Below are 17,485 nucleotides of genomic sequence, written 5' to 3'. Positions count from 1 at the left end.
TGTTTGGTCTGGAGACAGTGTCCCTGAGGAAAAGACAGGAGGCAGAGCTGGAGGTAGCAGAAGTGAAGATGCTGAGGTTCTCTTTGGGAGTGACCAGGATGGATAGGATCAGGAATGAGTACATCAGAGGGACAGCACATGTTAGAGGCTTTGGAGATAAAGTCAGAGAGGCCAGACTGAGATGGTTCAGACATGTCCAGAGGAGAGAGAGTGAATATATTGGTAGAAGGATGCTGAGTTTCCCACTGCCAGGCAGGAGGCCTAGAGGAAGACCAAAGAGGAGGTTTATGGATGTGGTTAAAGAGGACATGAAGGTAGTTGGTGTGAGAGAAGAGGATGCAGCAGACAGGGTTAGATGGAGGCAATTGATTCACTGTGGAGACCCCTGAAGGGAAAAGCTGAAAAGAAGAAGAAGAAGCATGTGTAGTGGTTGTGTCCTCTCTCTTGCATTGTGTAGATAATCAGACTGGGAGCATCCTCCCTATTGGCTTCAAATCCGCCGTTTATTTGCAGGAGCTGGTAAAACACTGATATTACTCTGACAGTCGTGCACGTGGTAACCTCCAGATAATGCTAGAAACACAAAACAATTTATTCAGCACGGAGGTTAAACTTAATTAGCATTTTGCTAGCGGAGCTTAAACTGGTCATCTTACCACGGCAACCGGACACAGCAGACTGAGACCGTAATGTGGGGAACACACCCCAAGTCTGCAGGGCACAGATATGAAGAGTAGATACGGCAGACTCTTTGGATGTTGACCCAGAGCCAGCTGCGAGCATGCCGGTTGTGTGAGAAACCGTAATGCACCTAACTCGGTAAACTGACATTTGCCTTACCTCGAAAGGGCTTTAATAAGCTGCAAAGACTTTACTGAGAAGGACTGAAAGACCAAAAGAAACTTTTAAAGAGGTTTAAAACCAAGAAATGGAGCCGCTGTGCTGATTGGGCTAAACGAACGCACCTGTGTGGGTGATCCTGAACGCCGCACTTTGGCGACACAAGCCTCATTTGGACTTTATTTTCTGTTTTTGGATAATTATGAGTAATATTCAGGATATACACTCTTATGCGAGAAAAGTTATGGACGAACAATTGGAAAAAATGGACGAGGAGCTCAAGAAAACTTTAACTACAGATGCTTCAGGCACTGCCATCCAACCTAACAGGCCATCTAAAGAATGAAAAACTTTAGCCAGCGTGGAGGACGATGACGGGCACGTCACCAACGCCCTCATTTCTGCTGCAATTGAACGAATTGAACGGCTGCAGATGGAAACGCTTGAAGGCCCTCATTCGGTGGAAAACGTAAGATCACATTAAGTATAGAAACTATGACACACATGTAAACACAATGCTGTATACACTAAAGCTTTTCTTGGTTCTTTACTAAAATACTGAATAGATATTACTAACTACACAGAGCAACATTTTGGTTTAGCCCTGTGGCTTAACACTGAGAGGGTGCAGCTTTATCTTTTATCTCGACCTAAGAGAGGATCCAGATTCTGTTTGTTTGTTCTGTTTGTGTTTTTAAGTCCTTAGTCCAGTCATGTCTATTTCTGTTTTGTCCATAAATTCGAGGAGGATTAGAAATGATTTAAAAAGGAAAGTGGTGTTTTTGTTTTGTCAGGGAAACCAGCAGATTTTTACTTCATCCAAGAAACGCATGCCGAAAAGCCAGACAGTTTATTCTGGAAAAATCAATGGAGGAAAGACATCTGGTTTTCATTTGGTACAAACAAGTCAGCAGGGGGCGCTGTCCTAAAAGGAAACTTGAAAGGCCAAATTATTAAACAGCTTTCAGATGATAAGGGACGGTGGATTATGTTGTTACTAAACACAGATCACTCACAATTTATTTTGGTAAACATCTATGCAACCAGTAATAAAAAAGAAAATGTTCACTTATTTCTGGCTACAGAAGATGCAATCAATGGACGGTTGTCAACATTTCCTTTAGCTAAGATTATCTGGGGTGGGGATTTTAATACAGTTATGAAAGATGGAACTGATAGACTCCCGATCAAAAATAAAGGAGCAATGAATGAGTTAGATAACTTCTGTAACAGGTTAAAGTTAACTGACATCTGGAGGCATAAACATCCAGATGATAAAAGGTATACATGGAGTAATAAAGATAAATCCTTACAGCCTCGTACTGACTTCTGGCTGCTCTCAGCCGGCATAACTGATAATGTAGAGAGAACAGAGATTAAACCCACTATTTTCACAGACCATAAAGCAATTTCAATTAGGATAAACCTGTCTAAAAGACCACAAATTAACACAGACTACTGGAAATTAAACAAAACACTAATTCAAACTATGACTTTCAAAACCAAATAAAAAGCTCATTGAGAAGAACTGGAGACAAGCAATGATTACCAGCCTGTATGGAAATAAAAATAAAATACGAAACAAGAAGATTTTCTTTAGCATTGGACATAAAAATGTCTAAAACAACAAGAGAAAAAGAACTCCATGTTGTTACAAAGATGATGAACTTAACTGAAAAAGAAAACCCGTCTGAGGATGAAGCCAGAGAACTTGTTTCACTTCAATCTGCATTGGGTTTAATTTATGAAGAAACAACCAACATATACAGAAACAACACAACATGTACAGAAACAACACATACAGCACAGAAACAACACAACATGTACAGAAACAACACAACATGTACAGCACAGAAACAACACAACATGTACAGCACAGAAACAACACAACATGTACAGAAACAACCAACATATACAGAAACAACACAACACATACAGAAACAACACAACATATACAGAAACAACACAACACATACAGCACAGAAACAACACAACATGTACAGAAACAACACAACATGTACAGAAACAACACAACATGTACAGAAACAACATATACAGCACAGAAACAACACAACATGTACAGAAACAACACAACATGTACAGCACAGAAACAACACAACATGTACAGCACAGAAACAACACAACATGTACAGAAACAACCAACATATACAGAAACAACACAACACATACAGAAACAACACAACATATACAGAAACAACACAACACATACAGCACAGAAACAACACAACATATACAGAAACAACACAACACATACAGAAACAACACAACACATACAGCACAGAAACAACACAACACATACAGAAACAACACAACAAAGACAGAAACAACACAACACATACAGAAACAACACAACACATACAGCACAGAAACAACACAACACATACAGAAACAACACAACATATACAGCACAGAAACAACACAACACATACAGAAACAACACAACACATACAGCACAGAAACAACACAACACATACAGCACAGAAACAACACAACACATACAGCACAGAAACAACACAACACATACAGCACAGAAATGTCTCCAACATCCACATGGACCTTAACCTTCCTGTTGTAAAGGTCAGCTTGCTTCTGCTGCTGTTTTGTGGCAGAGATCTGAGCAACTTTCAGAGCCTGGGCCAAACCGCGCCTAAGGCACTGCACATAGGCGTCATAGTCCACCATGCGGTCATCTAGAAGAACTGACCCAAACATCAAGTCAACAGACAGCCTAGGAGTTTAAAGAATTTTAAAATCAATATGGAGGTGCATGGGGAGCCAGTAGAGGGATTGGAGGATGGGAGTTACACGATTGAATTTTTGTGATCCGTTAAAAGGTGAGCAGCAGCGTTCTGAACTAGCTGCAGTCTCGACAGTGAGATTTTGCTGAGTCCTGAGTAAAGTGCACTAGGTAAAGCACCTACTCCAGTACAGCGTCCGTCTCTGGCCTTGATGCCCCGCCTCATCATGTACCCCCTTCAGAACGCTCTCTTTCAGTGCAAAGGGCACAACATACCGGTACATCTTTCTCCCTGTAACGGCGTCCTTTGTAGCACACCTGATCTGACTGTGAGCTTTTCCCAATGCCTTACGATGTGCAAAGCATCAGCTGGTTCATGTGTACGTTCACGTCTAGACGGGCGCCTCCGACGCTCCACAAACTGAAGCACATGGCTCAAACACGGATCAACACGCTGCATTGCCATCAATTTATCCCTCGGCAGGGGACGAACCTCAGACAGCTCAGAAGGTTGGATGGGTTTAACAAGCTGAGACAGGAGGAAGACTTGGGGTAGCAGGTGCTCTTGGTCCAAAGACCGAACCACAACTGCAGACACCATCTGCTGCAAGATGCACGAATCCACAGCCTGTGACCCAACATTTTTGGACGCCACAGTTGCTTGATGATGCGTCTGTAGCATTGCTTGAGGATCACAGGAATGGTGAAAAACATCCTGCACACAGAGTCCAGAGCGTTCGCTGCCTCCATGAGCGCACCATAAGGGACATTTGTGAGATGATGGAGCATGCTTGGATGCGCAAAAGGCTCATGACTGAGAGCATCCGCGACTACATCCTTAGGGTCTGGAATGTACTTGATGTCAAAGTCAAAAGGGGCAAGCTTCGCAACCTATCTTTGTTCACAGGCATCGAGTTTGGGCTTACTGATGATGTAGGTCAGTGGATTGTTGTCAGTCCACACAATGAAAGAGTGAGCTCTCAACCAGTGACTGCATTTATCACAAACAGCCCATTTAAGCACCAAAAACTCCAGTCTGTGGGCTGGATGGCGAGACTGTGCAAAGTTAAGAGACTTGCTGGCAAACGCTATAGGTTGAGCAACATCATCAACCTCTGCTAGCTGAGACAACACAGCACCAAGGCCAAAGGAGGAGGCATCAACGGACAGCAAAAATGGCTTGCTGAAGTCAGGGTGATCTAGAGTGGCGTTATCCAACAGAGTCCGTTTCAACTTTACAAAAGCTTCACTACATTCAGTTGTCCAGTCAGCAGAAGTGCGTTTTCTGGTCACAGGTGAACATCTTTTTCCTTTAGCGTGTCATGGTCTCTTCACGGCAGACGTCAGGGCAAACAGGGGCCTACTAATGTATGAGTATTCCTCAAAGAATTGCTGGTAAAATCCAACCATACCAAGAAACTAGGGATGCACCGATACCACTGTTTTCCAAAACGAGTAGTGTACGAGTACTTGCATTTGAGTACTCACGATACCGAGTACTTACGCCATTACACATAGTTATTTTGATTATTTTTTTTTATTTTTCCACAGATATCATCTGTTATTTGATTTTCTTGTACATGGGTGACTGTCACAAGTTTCACTGCAGTACAAACAAAATTTAACAAAATTGTCATATACTGACATTCAACATTAGTGCTTTTATAAACATTACACTGCCACACATATTGTAAGATTCCAGTAAAACATTGTCACATACTGAGTGCTGGCATTTAACAAAAGTGTTTTAAACATTCCACTGTCACACATCACCAAAAGACCTGAGTGTAAAATTGTGACTTTCTGCTTCTGTGGTTTTAACAGCTTTGCCACATATTTAACTTCAACATTTACTCAAAATATTCATTCAAGAACCAACATAAAACTGGCTGAGTATCTCAAGCGATCAACATGTCATCACAGCATCTGTCTGTGATGATTAAACTTACTTTGTGTAAGTGAGGGGCAGGTTCTTTTTGATCAAAAGAAGCTTCTCTGCATTTTCAGCTGTGAGTCTGTTGCGTTTTTCATCAACAATGTGGGGCACTGAGCTGAACAGACGTTCACTGTCCACACTGCTGCATGGGGCTGACGGGTATCTCTTTGACATTTGAGCCAGAATTGGAAATCGCACTCTGTGAGCCCCCCAGTATTGTAGAGGGTTTTCCTCTCGAGCAGTTCTGGGGCCTCATTTATAAAGCTTGCGTACGCACAAAACAGGGCTAGAAAGTGGCGTACGCCACTTTCTACGCAAAGGTTGTGATTTATAAAAACAAACTTGGCGTGAGAATGTGCGCACGGTGCGCCAACCTTGATTCTTGATGCTTCTTTACGCACAAAACAGGGCGTAAATCACAAACTTTGCGTAGAAAGTGGCGTACGCTGTGTACGTTGTGATTTCTAAAAAAAACTTGGCGTGAGAATGTGCGCACCGGTGCGCCAACTTTGATGCTTGCTTAAGCACATTTTGGAGACAGAGGAACGGCAGTGCCGGAGGGTGAAGTGGAGAATTGAAACCAGATTGATCTCAAACCTTTATTGTTATCACATATTAGACTTGTAGAGCCGGATAATCATAAACCCTCATTGTTGTAGATGTTCATATAGTGCGTCATTCGGCCTACGACTGTATTTGCAGAACTATGTTCATATATTAACAGGAGCGGATTGAACGTTATTTCATTCGGTCGTTTGACCGAAGGGCCGGTATCTGGGGCCGGTGCGGTGATCTTTATGAAATAATTTTGTTTACTGATCACCCGGCGCCTGTATGGCTCATCCATTTGTAGGTGTGGTCTCCGACGCAGTGGCTCGGGTTCGGTTCCTGCCCGCGGCACTTTTATGCATGTCTTCCCCCTATTCTTCTCCCCATTTCCTGTCACTCGTCACTGCAACTATCACAGTAAAAAGGCAAAAAAAAAAAAAAGTAAAGAATTTTGTTTATTTATCCATATGCGGCCGAATGGGATGAGCGTCCAACCATTAATCAGCCCTGTACAGGCACACATGCTTCACACCACAACTCCCGAGTGAAGATGAATTTCTCTCTGTGAACCGAAAAAATGTACATTCAATCAGTTTACAAATTATTTGTACATCGGACATGATCATAACAAATTTAGTGGCAGGGTGGCCTGGGTCAACACGTGATTCATTCATCCTGACGCACAGCAGTGAAAAGACTGCAGGGGGCGCTGCGTGAAATGCCGTGGATCAGCAGCTTATTTATATACAGATACATTCATGAGTTACTTTGCATTGACCATTCATGGTAAAATGTGGGTGTGTTGTGGGCGGAATGTGAGGTGGATCCACCTGTGCAATCTTCCAGCTGGTGTGTGATTTATCAAGAAATTGCATGCAGCTGTGCTTACGCAAAGTTTTGTAAATCAGGGGCGAGGGGCATACGCCCTTTTCGTATTTTCGGCGTACGCAAACTTTAGTATGGATCCTACGCAATGTTTTATAAATGAGGCCCCAGGTCTCTCCAAGATATGTCTCTAACTGAATGGCAGCTCCCACTGGTGCAAGGCCTGGTGATGTTGATTTCCGTTCACCTGCTATCTCATCAAACTGTCCAGACTGCTGCTGGCTTGCACCTTACGAAGCTTTCTGACAGGTGGATCTCCAAGATCCTCCTGCTTGTCTGCCTCTCCTGTGGACATCCTCCACAGCATCAGCATCTCCTTGGCCTCTGTAGCAGTGTCAGTGTTTGAGAAAAAGCGATCTTTGTACCTAAAAAAGCAGTAATAATATTTTATCTGGTTAAAAGGGACACACAAAGACATGCAGGCAGACAGACACACACTTTACCTCAGATTGAGAAGAGTCCCGATGCAGTACATTGGGTTTGTTTCCCTGTCACCGAGGTGCCTCTTGACGGCTGCAGCCAAAGTCTCCTTCATGGTTTTAATGCCATGGTCCTCGTCCGTTTCATTGGTCAGAAGTCTCATAAGCACGATCACAGCAGGAATGACATCAGATGCAAGTGCATCACGTGAGCTCATTTTTTGGGTTAGTTCCTCAAACGGAGCAAGCACAGACAAAATTTTCTCAAAAAGTGACCACTGGGGAGCAGTGACAATGAAGTTGTCATTCCCAATGAGAGACTGAAACATGTAATAAGTGCTGTTCCAGCGGGTCGGAACATCCTGTTGGAGTCTTTTAACAGGCTGGTTGAGCTGCACTTGTATGTCCTCCAGTTGGGAGTAGGCTAAAGCGGAGTGCTTAAAATGTCCAACAATTTTTCGTCCCACTGCCACTGCATCGGCTACATTTCTCTGAGCCAGCAGCCCCTCCTTTACAGCCAACTGCAATGTGTGTGCGACACATGGGAGGATCAGAAGCTCCACATCACGCATGGCTTTCACCATGTTCTTCGCGTTATCTCGTAGCACAACATGAACTGCACTTTTATTAATGGCCCACGTCTGAAGCATAACATCAAACTCATCTGCAATGGCTTGGCCAGTGTGCGAACCTCTGAATTGTTTTGCATGCAGTATGGCCTTCTGCAGCTTAAAATAATCATCAATCGACTGTGCAGTCAGGCTGATGAGAGACACTGAGCTGACGCTGCTGCTCCAAATGTCTGTGGTGAAGCTTAAAGTTTTAACATCATGCAACAGGTTGTGGATGTGTTTTTTCACGAAGTCGTGCAGCTTCGGTAGCACTGTGTCTGTGATATGGGTATGGCTAGGAATCTCATACCTCAGCTCCAGTATGCAGAGAAGATGCCGCAATCCCAAATTTTTGACCACGGACAGTGGCTGGTCATCCAGGGAAGTATACTCGGCAAGGGCATCTGTGATTTTGACCGCACGTGGGTTGTCTCTGGACATTTTCTCCTGCTTAGCCAGCGTCTGCTGCAAAGTTGGTTGTCTCTTGTTGGTGTCGCGAATGAACTCCTTATATTCTGCCTCGTGCTTGGATTTCAAATGTTTAATCAAGTTGCTTGTGTTGTAAGTGGTAGATTTTGTTCCTCCTCTGGACACTTTTGCTGGACATAATTTGCATTCTGCTTTGTTTTTGTCGCTCTCATTCACCTGAAAATAGTTCCACACTGCTGACGTGACTTGTCGCTGCCCACCTTGGAGTCAAGTGTATCGGTGTCGTGGTATCGTTGGCCATTTTATGAGTACAAGTATGAGTACTCATGCCTGGTATCAGATTGATACCCGATACCAATATCGGCATCGGTGCATCCCGACAAGAAACGATCTTATCTTGGAGGGAGAGGGAACGCTGGTGTTATCGACCATCAAGTCATTCTCACTGATGTCCACTGTAGCTCTCACTTTCTCTGGGTCAGTGGAGATGCCATCCTTGGTTACAATGTGCCCCAAGAACTTCACAGATGATCGCGTGAAGTGGCACTTTTTGGGAGCAAGCTTGACGTTGTGCACCTTTAGCCTCTCAAACACAATTTCCAGCCTTTGCAAAGCCACCTGTTCATTTGGAGCAAAGACAAGAATGTCATCAAGGTAACAAAGGAGGCTAAGGAAGTTCTGATCTCCAAAGATGCCCATCATCATCCGCATGAATGTAGCTGGACTGTTTCAGAGACCCTGTGGAAGCCTGTTGTATTCATACAGCCCGAAAGGAGAGGTGAATGCAGTGAACTTTTTGTCTTCTTCATGGACCTCGACATTGTAGTAACCGGAGGTCAAGTCCATGGTCAAAAAGAATGCATTTCCTCCGAGAGCAGCAAACGCATTGGCCTGGTGAGGTAGGGATGCACATCCTTAATTGTGCATGCATTCAGCCAATGAAAATTAGTGCAAAGACGCAGATCTCCATTTTTCTTCCAAACCAGTACTAGTGGTGACGCACTGAAGACTTCCTTATGATGTCCCGCTCCTCCATTTCATTCAGAGCTAGACATAACTTCTCGTAGTGGGAAGGGGCCAGCTATTGATAGGGCACCCTGAGTGGTCTGCTGTCACTCAGCCGGATCCGGTGAACAAAGTGTTTGGCCTTTCCACAGTCAAGACTGGCGGAAGAAGATGGATTCGTTCTTGGCCACCAAATCAATGAATTTTGTTTTCCAGAATGGAGAAAGCTCACTCGAGTCAATGTCCTGCAGTCCGAAGTCACACAGGGCTGAACTGGTAGGTCTGTGTAGATGGCATTCAGAGTCAACAGTCAAACTTTTCTCGCTAGCGGTGTCACTCTGATCAGCAGTCTTAGTCACATTGCATTTCACATTGTCAGTTTTGTCATTTTCATACAGATAATCGATGTCAAAGTCTTCTTGGGTGACACAGGGAGACACGTCAGTGATCTTGCAGTTGTATCTAAGAGTCTCTGGTTTATGGGAGGGGTTAATGACTCTCACTGGGACCCAACCATCGCCCCACAATGGTGTTACTGTCCATCCCACCATAACTGTCCTAGGCACTGTTCGAGACTCACTTGGCTCCACAATGACTGTACTGCCAGCAGAGAGACACATATGACTCGGCAGACGACCCACAATTTCCGACCTCTGTCAAAACTACTCAAGTTGAACTCATCCATTGTTACTAAGAAACACAAAACTCAAAACAATAAAAGAACAAAATGTCATAAGACAGAACGTAATTTCTAGTAAAATATAGACTGTACCAAATGTACAGTTACCTGTACATATTCTTACCCTGTAAACTCACAGTCGCTCAATAAACGTCATTTACCTAAATTTTCCACCGTTAAAGATGTTCATTCTTTCTTTTTTTAACTATATTTTATTTTGTAAAATTTTCCGCCAGAAATAAAACACCAGAGATGTCCTCTTGCCAACTGCAATCCACGGAGGCAACTCAGACTGTGTCGGGCCGCTGGCTTTGATAGACAGAGAATTGCAACACTCCCATGATGAAACGATGGAATCCCAGGTAGTAGACGGGGTCACGGCACCATTGTAGTGGTTATGTACTCTCTCTTGCATTGTGTAGGTAATCAAACACGGAGCATCTTCCCTTTTGGCATCAAATCCGCCATTTATTTGAAGGAGCTGGTAAAACACAGTGATATTACTCTCACAGTCGTGCACGTGGTAACCTCCAGATAATGCTAGAAACACAAAAAATTTATTCAGCACAGAGGTTAAACTTAATTAGCATTTTGCTAGCGGAGCTTAAATTGGTCATCTTACCACAGCAACCGGACACAGCAGACTGAGACCGCAATGTGGGGGAACACACCCCAAGTCTGCAGGGGCCCGTACGTTGTGCGTCCACGCCATATCCGGTGGTCACCGTGGGAACCTAATATGTAATATGAGATGGCAAGTGGAATCATTAACTCCGCTACACATGTAGAACATCATGAAGTGTTCAGGTGAATAGTTAACGGTGAACTGAGACACATTGTGAGCAAGAGAGGATGGGCTCATAATATGGTGTCTAGGGCTACACGATATTGGAAATATGTGCGATATGCGATATGGGTGTCAAGAACTGCGATATCGATATATATTGCGATATTAGATATTAGTGCCGTTGTCCGATGTGATAGCCACTTGTTTCTCTTCTTGCAACCCCCAGTTCGTCAACACATCCCACAGGGCAGTCGCTATATTTTCACCGGTGTGGGGGTCCGGAAAGTAGGAGACTTCTAAGCAGCGTGTTTTCAGTTCAAAGTCATTTGTGAGAAAGTGAACAGTAAAACTGATGTAGGGCTCAGTAGTATGACTGGACCATAAATCTGTGGTGCTTGCAAAGAAATCCACATTATTAAGCTCCGCTTTTACAGACCCCAAGCATACCTCGTACATCTGTGGAATGGCGACTTGGTAAATGGTTCTGTGATGGCACTTTGCATCTGCAGTCAAATTCTTTCAGCATATCCAAAAAACCTTCTTTGCACACACTATAGGAGGGGGTGTCTGTGGCCCAGGTGGTAGAGCGGGTCAACCAATGATCGAAGGGTCGGCGGTTCAATTCCTGCTCTTGCCAAGTCATGCTGTTTTTTTTTCTCCCCTGTTAATCTCCCTTCACTAGCTTCCAGTTGCAGCCAGAATCAAATTCAAAACTCTCCTCCTGGCTTACAAAACATTTACAAGAACGGCCCCAGCCAACCCGGATTCCTTGATCCAGGTCTACTCCCCTTCACGCCCACTTCGCTCTGCATGTGAGAGACGCCTGGTGCTTCCAGCCCAGCACAGCTCGAAATCTCGAGCCAGACTCTTCTCCTCTGTTGTTCCCAAATGGTGGAACAAACTACCAAACTCTGTGCGTTCTGCTGAATCCCTTTCTACTTTTAAGAGACAATTGAAGACTCAATTGTTCAGAGAACACCTAGGCACTTAATCCGACTCCACCTTAGGGGTAGAATAAGTCCAGTGGTCCAAAACCCAGCACTTATTTAGCGCTGACAAAGTTGGAAAATAAAAGGGGGGGGGGGTTTGAAATTTCTTCTGCAACTTGATGGCAACACCTTTGACCAATCGCACTTGAAGCACTTTTTGCACTTACTACAGGTTTTTACTTATGTCTGAATTCTTGCTTGTGTTGTACGTCGCTTTGGACAAAAGCGTCTGCTAAATGAAATTGTAGAATTGTAGACATTAATGGAGAGTGTGCATTTCACGATATAACGTGTAATGGCCGCAGTTAAACCCTGGTGGCGCTTGGAAGTTTTTTCATATGGTGTAGCAGAAGAAAAACTTTCACCAATTGTTGTCTGTGTGCTTGCCTTCCCTTTGTCTGCCTTCATGGGAGTAGCTCGTGGTATTTTAGATTGTAAGAAAACGGCATACAGTTCCTTGTGCTTGTGTTCGAGGTGGCTGTGCAGATTTGTAGTGCTTCCTCGCGACGTAGCCACAATTTTTCGGCATGACTTGCAAAGTTCTTGCATCTGTGACTCGTCCTGTCTCCTAAAACCGTAGTACTCCCAAATTTTGGAGGCGTGCTGTTTTTTAGGCACAAGTTGTTCGTTTCAGTCGTCTTTCTTGTGTCCTGCCATGTTGTGTTGTGGCGCTGGTAGCAAAAGTACTTTCGGGGTGGGGGGAGGGGGGTTTAAGGTCTCGCTCAATTGGTCACAAGTAAACTTCTATGCATGCAAAAAGCATGATTTATACATCTAAATAATCATAAAATTATCGCGCAACTTTGCGATATGGATATCGCATTTACCATCATTGCAAAAACGATATTTTTTATATATCGTATATCGTGCAGCCCTAATGGTGTCTGTTAGTTGAGGTTTGTGGAGTTTTAAAATCTTGATCTTTTTGTTGATTAACCCTGGAAGCAAGAACCAAAGTTTCCTGTTCAGAGGTGCTGGAAGTGTTTATCTGAACTACTCCACACTGACAGCAACTGCATTGTGTTATCAAACAGTTTAATAATAAAACTCTGACAGAGGAATCGGTCATTCCATCATTTCAGTCCAGAGACATAATTCCATGTATAGAGATCATTCATGATCTAAAGAAAGCACACGTAAAGAGTTAGAGAGTGTAGAAGTAATGTGTTCAACTGCATTCCACTATTAACATGTTGGGTTTCACTGATGAGTCAAATCAACAGTACAGTAACCAGAAGTAAAATAAGAATAACATTAAAATCCAAATGTCCTGACAGGTTTGAAGGCTGAAGAGGACAGCAGCTTTATTCAGACAGATTTTACTGGATCCCCATCAAACCTGTCTGTGTGGTGTGTAGAAAAGTACCCAGTGGTGTTTACCATTAGAATCTTTGTGATCCTGTATCCACTGTGGAACAACATGTTCATAGAAATGTTCACTCATTTGGAGATGCTTGTATCATTCCTGCTGCTGTGTCATGGCTCCGAGACTTCTATGATATACCATCATATTCTTTTTGCATCAAACATTCGACTCTTGAGCTGATTTTGTTGGAGACAGCCAGTCCTGGACAAAGTGACAGATGTTTGTTCTCTCATCATCACAGTAGTAACCATTATCTTTTGTCTCTTTGTCCCTCCAGAGCTCCCACAGTCGTATGTCTGTGAGAATGAGAAGACTGTTGTTGACCATCAGCCCCATGACCAGGAGAGAAACTCCATGGTGGACCATGAGGACCCAGAGCCTCTACGGATTAAAGATCAGCCGGAGGAACTCTGCACCAGTCTGGACCAATCAAACAAAGAGATTTCTCAAATTAAAATGGAACAGGAAGAATTGTGCACCAGTCTGGACCAATCAAACCCCGAGATTTCTCAAATGAAAATGGAACAGGAAGAATCGTGCACCAGTCTGGACCAATCGAACCCAGAGATTTCTCAAATTAAAATGGAACAGGAAGAATCGTGCACCAGTCTGGACCAATCAAACCCAGAGATTTCTCAAATTAAAATGGAACAGGAAGAATTGTGCACCAGTCTGGACCAATTAAACCCAGGGTTACCACAAATTAAAGTGGAACAGGATGAACTCTACTCCATTCAGGAGGAAGAGTTAAATAGATTGAAACAGGAGACTGATACCTTTGAGGTGATTCCTGCTGATGAGGAAAGTGACCACAGTGAACCAAAACCAAACAGTGATCAGCTCCTGTTTCACATCTCTTGTGTACCTGAGAGCCCGGATCAGGAAGGATGCAAGGATGTAGACTCAGCATCAACTAGATGTATCAAGCAGAAACCGAGACATCAGAGTAACAGCAGTCACAGTAATGATGTAGACAATGCTCCATTGTCAGAAAGACAGTGTGATAATGACAAGGCAAGAAAATCTGCAACATGCGAGGTCTGTGGAAAAGCTTTTAGGTATAAATCAAAATTAATCAAACATCACAGAACCCACACAGGTGAGAAGCCGTATTCTTGTGAAACCTGTGGGAAAAGCTTCAGTCAACGGTCCTATTTGACTGCCCACATGAGACGTCACACAGGTGAGAAGCCGTATTCTTGTGAAACCTGTGGGAAAAGCTTCAGTCAACGGACCCATTTGACTGCCCACATGACATGTCACACAGGTGAGAAGCCATATTCTTGTGAAACCTGTGGGAAAAGCTTCAGTCAACGGTCCCATTTGACTGCCCACATGAGATGTCACACAGGTGAGAAGCCATATGTTTGTAACACCTGTGGAAAAAGATTTTCTGGTTCATCAGCACATCATAAGCACATGGCAGTTCACAAAATGGGAAAGCCATATTCTTGTGGAACCTGTGGAAAAAGCTTTAGTCACCGGACCTCTTTGACTGACCACGTGAGACGTCACACAGGTGAGAAGCCGTTTTCTTGTGGCACATGTGAAAAAAGCTTTAGTCAACGTTACCATTTGACTGCCCACATGAAATGTCACACAGGTGAGAAGCCATATGCTTGTGGAACCTGTGGAAAAAGCTTTAGTCGACGGAACAATTTGACTGCCCACATGAGACTTCACACAGGTGAGAAACCGTATGTTTGTAACACTTGTGGAAAAAGATTTTCTCATTCATCAGCACATAATAAGCACATGGCAGTTCACAAAATGGAAAAGCCATATTCTTGTGGAACCTGTGGAAAAAGCTTCAGTCACCAGCGCTCTGTGACTGTCCACATGAGATGTCACACAGGTGAGAAGCCATATTCTTGTGGAACTTGTGGAAAAAGCTTCAGTCAACGGGGCTCTTTGACTTACCACTTGAGACATCACACAGGTGAGAAGCCATATTCTTGTGGAACCTGTGGAAAAAGCTTCAACCGTAGTTATCGATTAAAAGCCCACATGAGAATCCACACAGCTGAGAAGTTGTGATCCTGAAACATCTGTGGAAGCATAATGTCAGAACTCAGCTTGAAACAACATGTAAGAAATGGTACAGGTTAAAAGTAGATGTTTTAGATTTAAAGCACCTTTAGTCTGTGCTTCAACAACAATTGTGAGGAAGTATGTAAGCAGTCCTTGATGATCAGACCAGATGGAGTCTGGACTGTGGTGGTGGTGGAGCAGGCAGAAGAACCAAACTGAATGTCTGGATGGATATGGTATTGGTACAGACTGCTTCATTTCTGCTATCATGACATCCTTCATCAGCAGAGCAGTGATTGGAAATATTGTGAAGCTGTTTGGAACATTTTCACATCCTGCTGAGAGAACATGGCTGTTCAGGTGTGAACATACTGCTGGAATCCACTCAGCTTGAGTTCTGCCGTCTTTCAAGTAAAATGAGGAAACGAGATACAGAGACATTGTGACAGTAGGACACAACAGAGTGTGTCACTGCAGCAGAGGAGATCTGGACATGAAATAAAGTTGTAATAAAACATGTACAGCTCCATGACTGCTTCATAAAATGTTTTGAATGTATTTAAACAGACGTACATTTACAAGTTGTTTAGTAATGAATGTAACATTGAAGATCCCCAGCAAGAATATCTCTGAGTCAGATATCAAAGACATAACCAATTTAATTCAATTCAATTCAATTTTGTTTATATAGCACCAATTACAGTGAAATTGTCTCAAGATGCTTTACAGAACCCATATCCCTGATCCCCAGAGCAGCCCAAAGGCAACAGTGGCAAAAAACACCCTTTTAACAGGGAAAAAACCTTGAGCAGAACCCGGCTCTTTATGTGGGGGAACCATCTGCTGCTTCTGCCCTAGCTTCTCGAAGGAGGCGGTCGCATTTTTCCTCTCTCCGTCTCTATCTCTCTTCTCCCCGTACCCTCATGTTTCTGCTTGCTGCATTTTTGTCTCGTCTCGTCTGATTTGGAGTGATCTATTGGCACTGGACCTTCAAAACACCGATCATGGAATTGATTAGCTGGTCTCTCAACGCGATTGACAAGATTGACAAAGAACACAGGCTTAGGGGAGCCTACCTGCCCGGATGGGAGTTTTGCCTCTGGTTATGTGATCACCTGGGGAAAGGGGAAGGGGATCATGTGCCTGGCACCCCTATCCATGGAGGATGTGGAGGATATCTACATATTCGGATTTATGATGACAGGTCTGCTGATAATTGGCTTGATTGTGGACCTGAGCTTCTGGAAAATTAGGAGGACCGCAGAGAGAAACGACGTCCAAACTCTGCTGAGCCATGCAATTGATCGGATTAAGGCTGCTGGTGACCGGAATGACGAACTCAAACGTAAGTGTGACTGTTGATTTGAGTCGGAGAGTGATGCCATCAGGGTGAGAATTGCCACAGCTGAGATCGAACAAGTTGAGCAACCAGGAGGAAGGTCAAATTGCTCCTTCCCCCGACTAAACAAAAAATTATACTGACAACATTTCGGTGCCCCTGGAATAAAACAAACTCCTCTGGAAGTTTTTCATGGCCAAGAGATAGCTCTTCTAACCCCCCACCACTCCCAAGGACACCTGTTGACTTCTGGACTTCTGAGTACGTCTCCATGGCAGCCTGCTGTGTTATCGCTTCCATCTGTGAACTGAGATACCGGAGTTCTGGGATGGAAGGAGATTGGCTACACGCATACACACACACTTGGACTCATGAACTGAGGACTGAGCTCACATTGCACACACATGCCCATTCCCCCCCTCCAAGGCCGCCTCTGCAAACCTTTCCACTGCGATGCACAGTGGGTAAGACTTCCGTGCGCAGCGCACCACCCTATGGCGCAGCAGTTGCATAGGAGACTGACCGCTGTGAGGAGCCACCCGTCCATCACCCCTTATCCTTATCCCATCTGACCTTGTCTAACGTCATGCTTTGACTGTTGCGGGTGTGTTTTTTTTTTAGGATCCCTTCTCAAATTGAATCTCCCAACTTGGAGGCTACATTTGATAATGAACCTTTTTTTCATTTTACACTCTGCTATTATCCCATACCCTGTTAAAGATGTTTGTTTTTCTTTCTTTTTCCTCAAGACAGGCGCGCTCCCAACGCTGCTGCAGCCCGAGCTGCCATTGGCAGGACAGCTCAAATGAAATTTCATTGTATATGAAAGTGTGCAATGACAATAAAGGTCTGATTGATTGAT

The 17,485-nt window shown here is 43.9% G+C and overlaps 4 protein-coding genes across 14 annotated transcripts in view; 3 read left to right on the top strand and 1 right to left on the bottom strand.

Annotated features, from left to right (window-relative positions):
- The window catches only part of LOC127535547 (GATA zinc finger domain-containing protein 14-like), a 19,080-nt gene extending 14,618 nt beyond the window's left edge, over positions 1-4,462 (top strand). Inside the window, exon 2 of one of the 2 annotated variants that reach the window (XM_051953863.1) lies at positions 54-4,462. In XM_051953863.1, the coding sequence (XP_051809823.1) occupies positions 2,398-3,555 (1,158 nt within the window). In that variant the 5' untranslated portion in view covers positions 54-2,397 and the 3' untranslated portion in view covers positions 3,556-4,462. The remainder of the gene's footprint in view (positions 1-53) is intronic. The other variant, XM_051953864.1, reaches the window with a different exon arrangement.
- Positions 1-9,675, bottom strand: part of LOC127535546 (zinc finger BED domain-containing protein 4-like) — a 122,267-nt gene extending 112,592 nt beyond the window's left edge. For both annotated transcript variants that reach the window (XM_051953862.1, XM_051953861.1), the window contains exons 1-2: positions 7,412-9,675; positions 7,156-7,333 (exon numbers count right to left, since the gene is read on the bottom strand). In XM_051953862.1, the coding sequence (XP_051809822.1) occupies positions 7,159-7,333; positions 7,412-8,439 (1,203 nt within the window). In that variant the 5' untranslated portion in view covers positions 8,440-9,675 and the 3' untranslated portion in view covers positions 7,156-7,158. The remainder of the gene's footprint in view (positions 1-7,155; positions 7,334-7,411) is intronic.
- LOC127535524 (zinc finger protein 883-like) overlaps positions 1-17,485 on the top strand; it is a 131,975-nt gene extending 114,490 nt beyond the window's left edge. For 5 of the 6 annotated variants that reach the window (XM_051953789.1, XM_051953787.1, XM_051953792.1 and 2 more), the window contains one exon: positions 15,645-17,485. The gene's annotated coding sequence lies outside the window, so the exon portion shown is untranslated. Of the gene's footprint in view, positions 1-15,482 lie in introns of all 6 variants that reach the window. The other variant, XM_051953791.1, reaches the window with a different exon arrangement.
- Positions 1-17,485, top strand: part of LOC127535526 (gastrula zinc finger protein XlCGF57.1-like) — a 17,997-nt gene extending 512 nt beyond the window's left edge. The window contains exons 2-3 of one of the 4 annotated variants that reach the window (XM_051953802.1): positions 13,531-14,520; positions 14,605-17,485. In XM_051953802.1, the coding sequence (XP_051809762.1) occupies positions 13,531-14,520; positions 14,605-15,290 (1,676 nt within the window). In that variant the 3' untranslated portion in view covers positions 15,291-17,485. Of the gene's footprint in view, positions 1-13,530 lie in introns of all 4 variants that reach the window. The other 3 variants (XM_051953801.1, XM_051953803.1, XM_051953800.1) reach the window with 3 other exon arrangements.

This window comes from Acanthochromis polyacanthus, chromosome 9 (genome assembly GCF_021347895.1).
Source record: "Acanthochromis polyacanthus isolate Apoly-LR-REF ecotype Palm Island chromosome 9, KAUST_Apoly_ChrSc, whole genome shotgun sequence".
Taxonomy (NCBI): Eukaryota; Metazoa; Chordata; class Actinopteri; family Pomacentridae; genus Acanthochromis; species Acanthochromis polyacanthus.
Note: the sequence above shows the minus strand (reverse complement) of the source record. Positions and strands in the feature narration are given on the sequence as shown.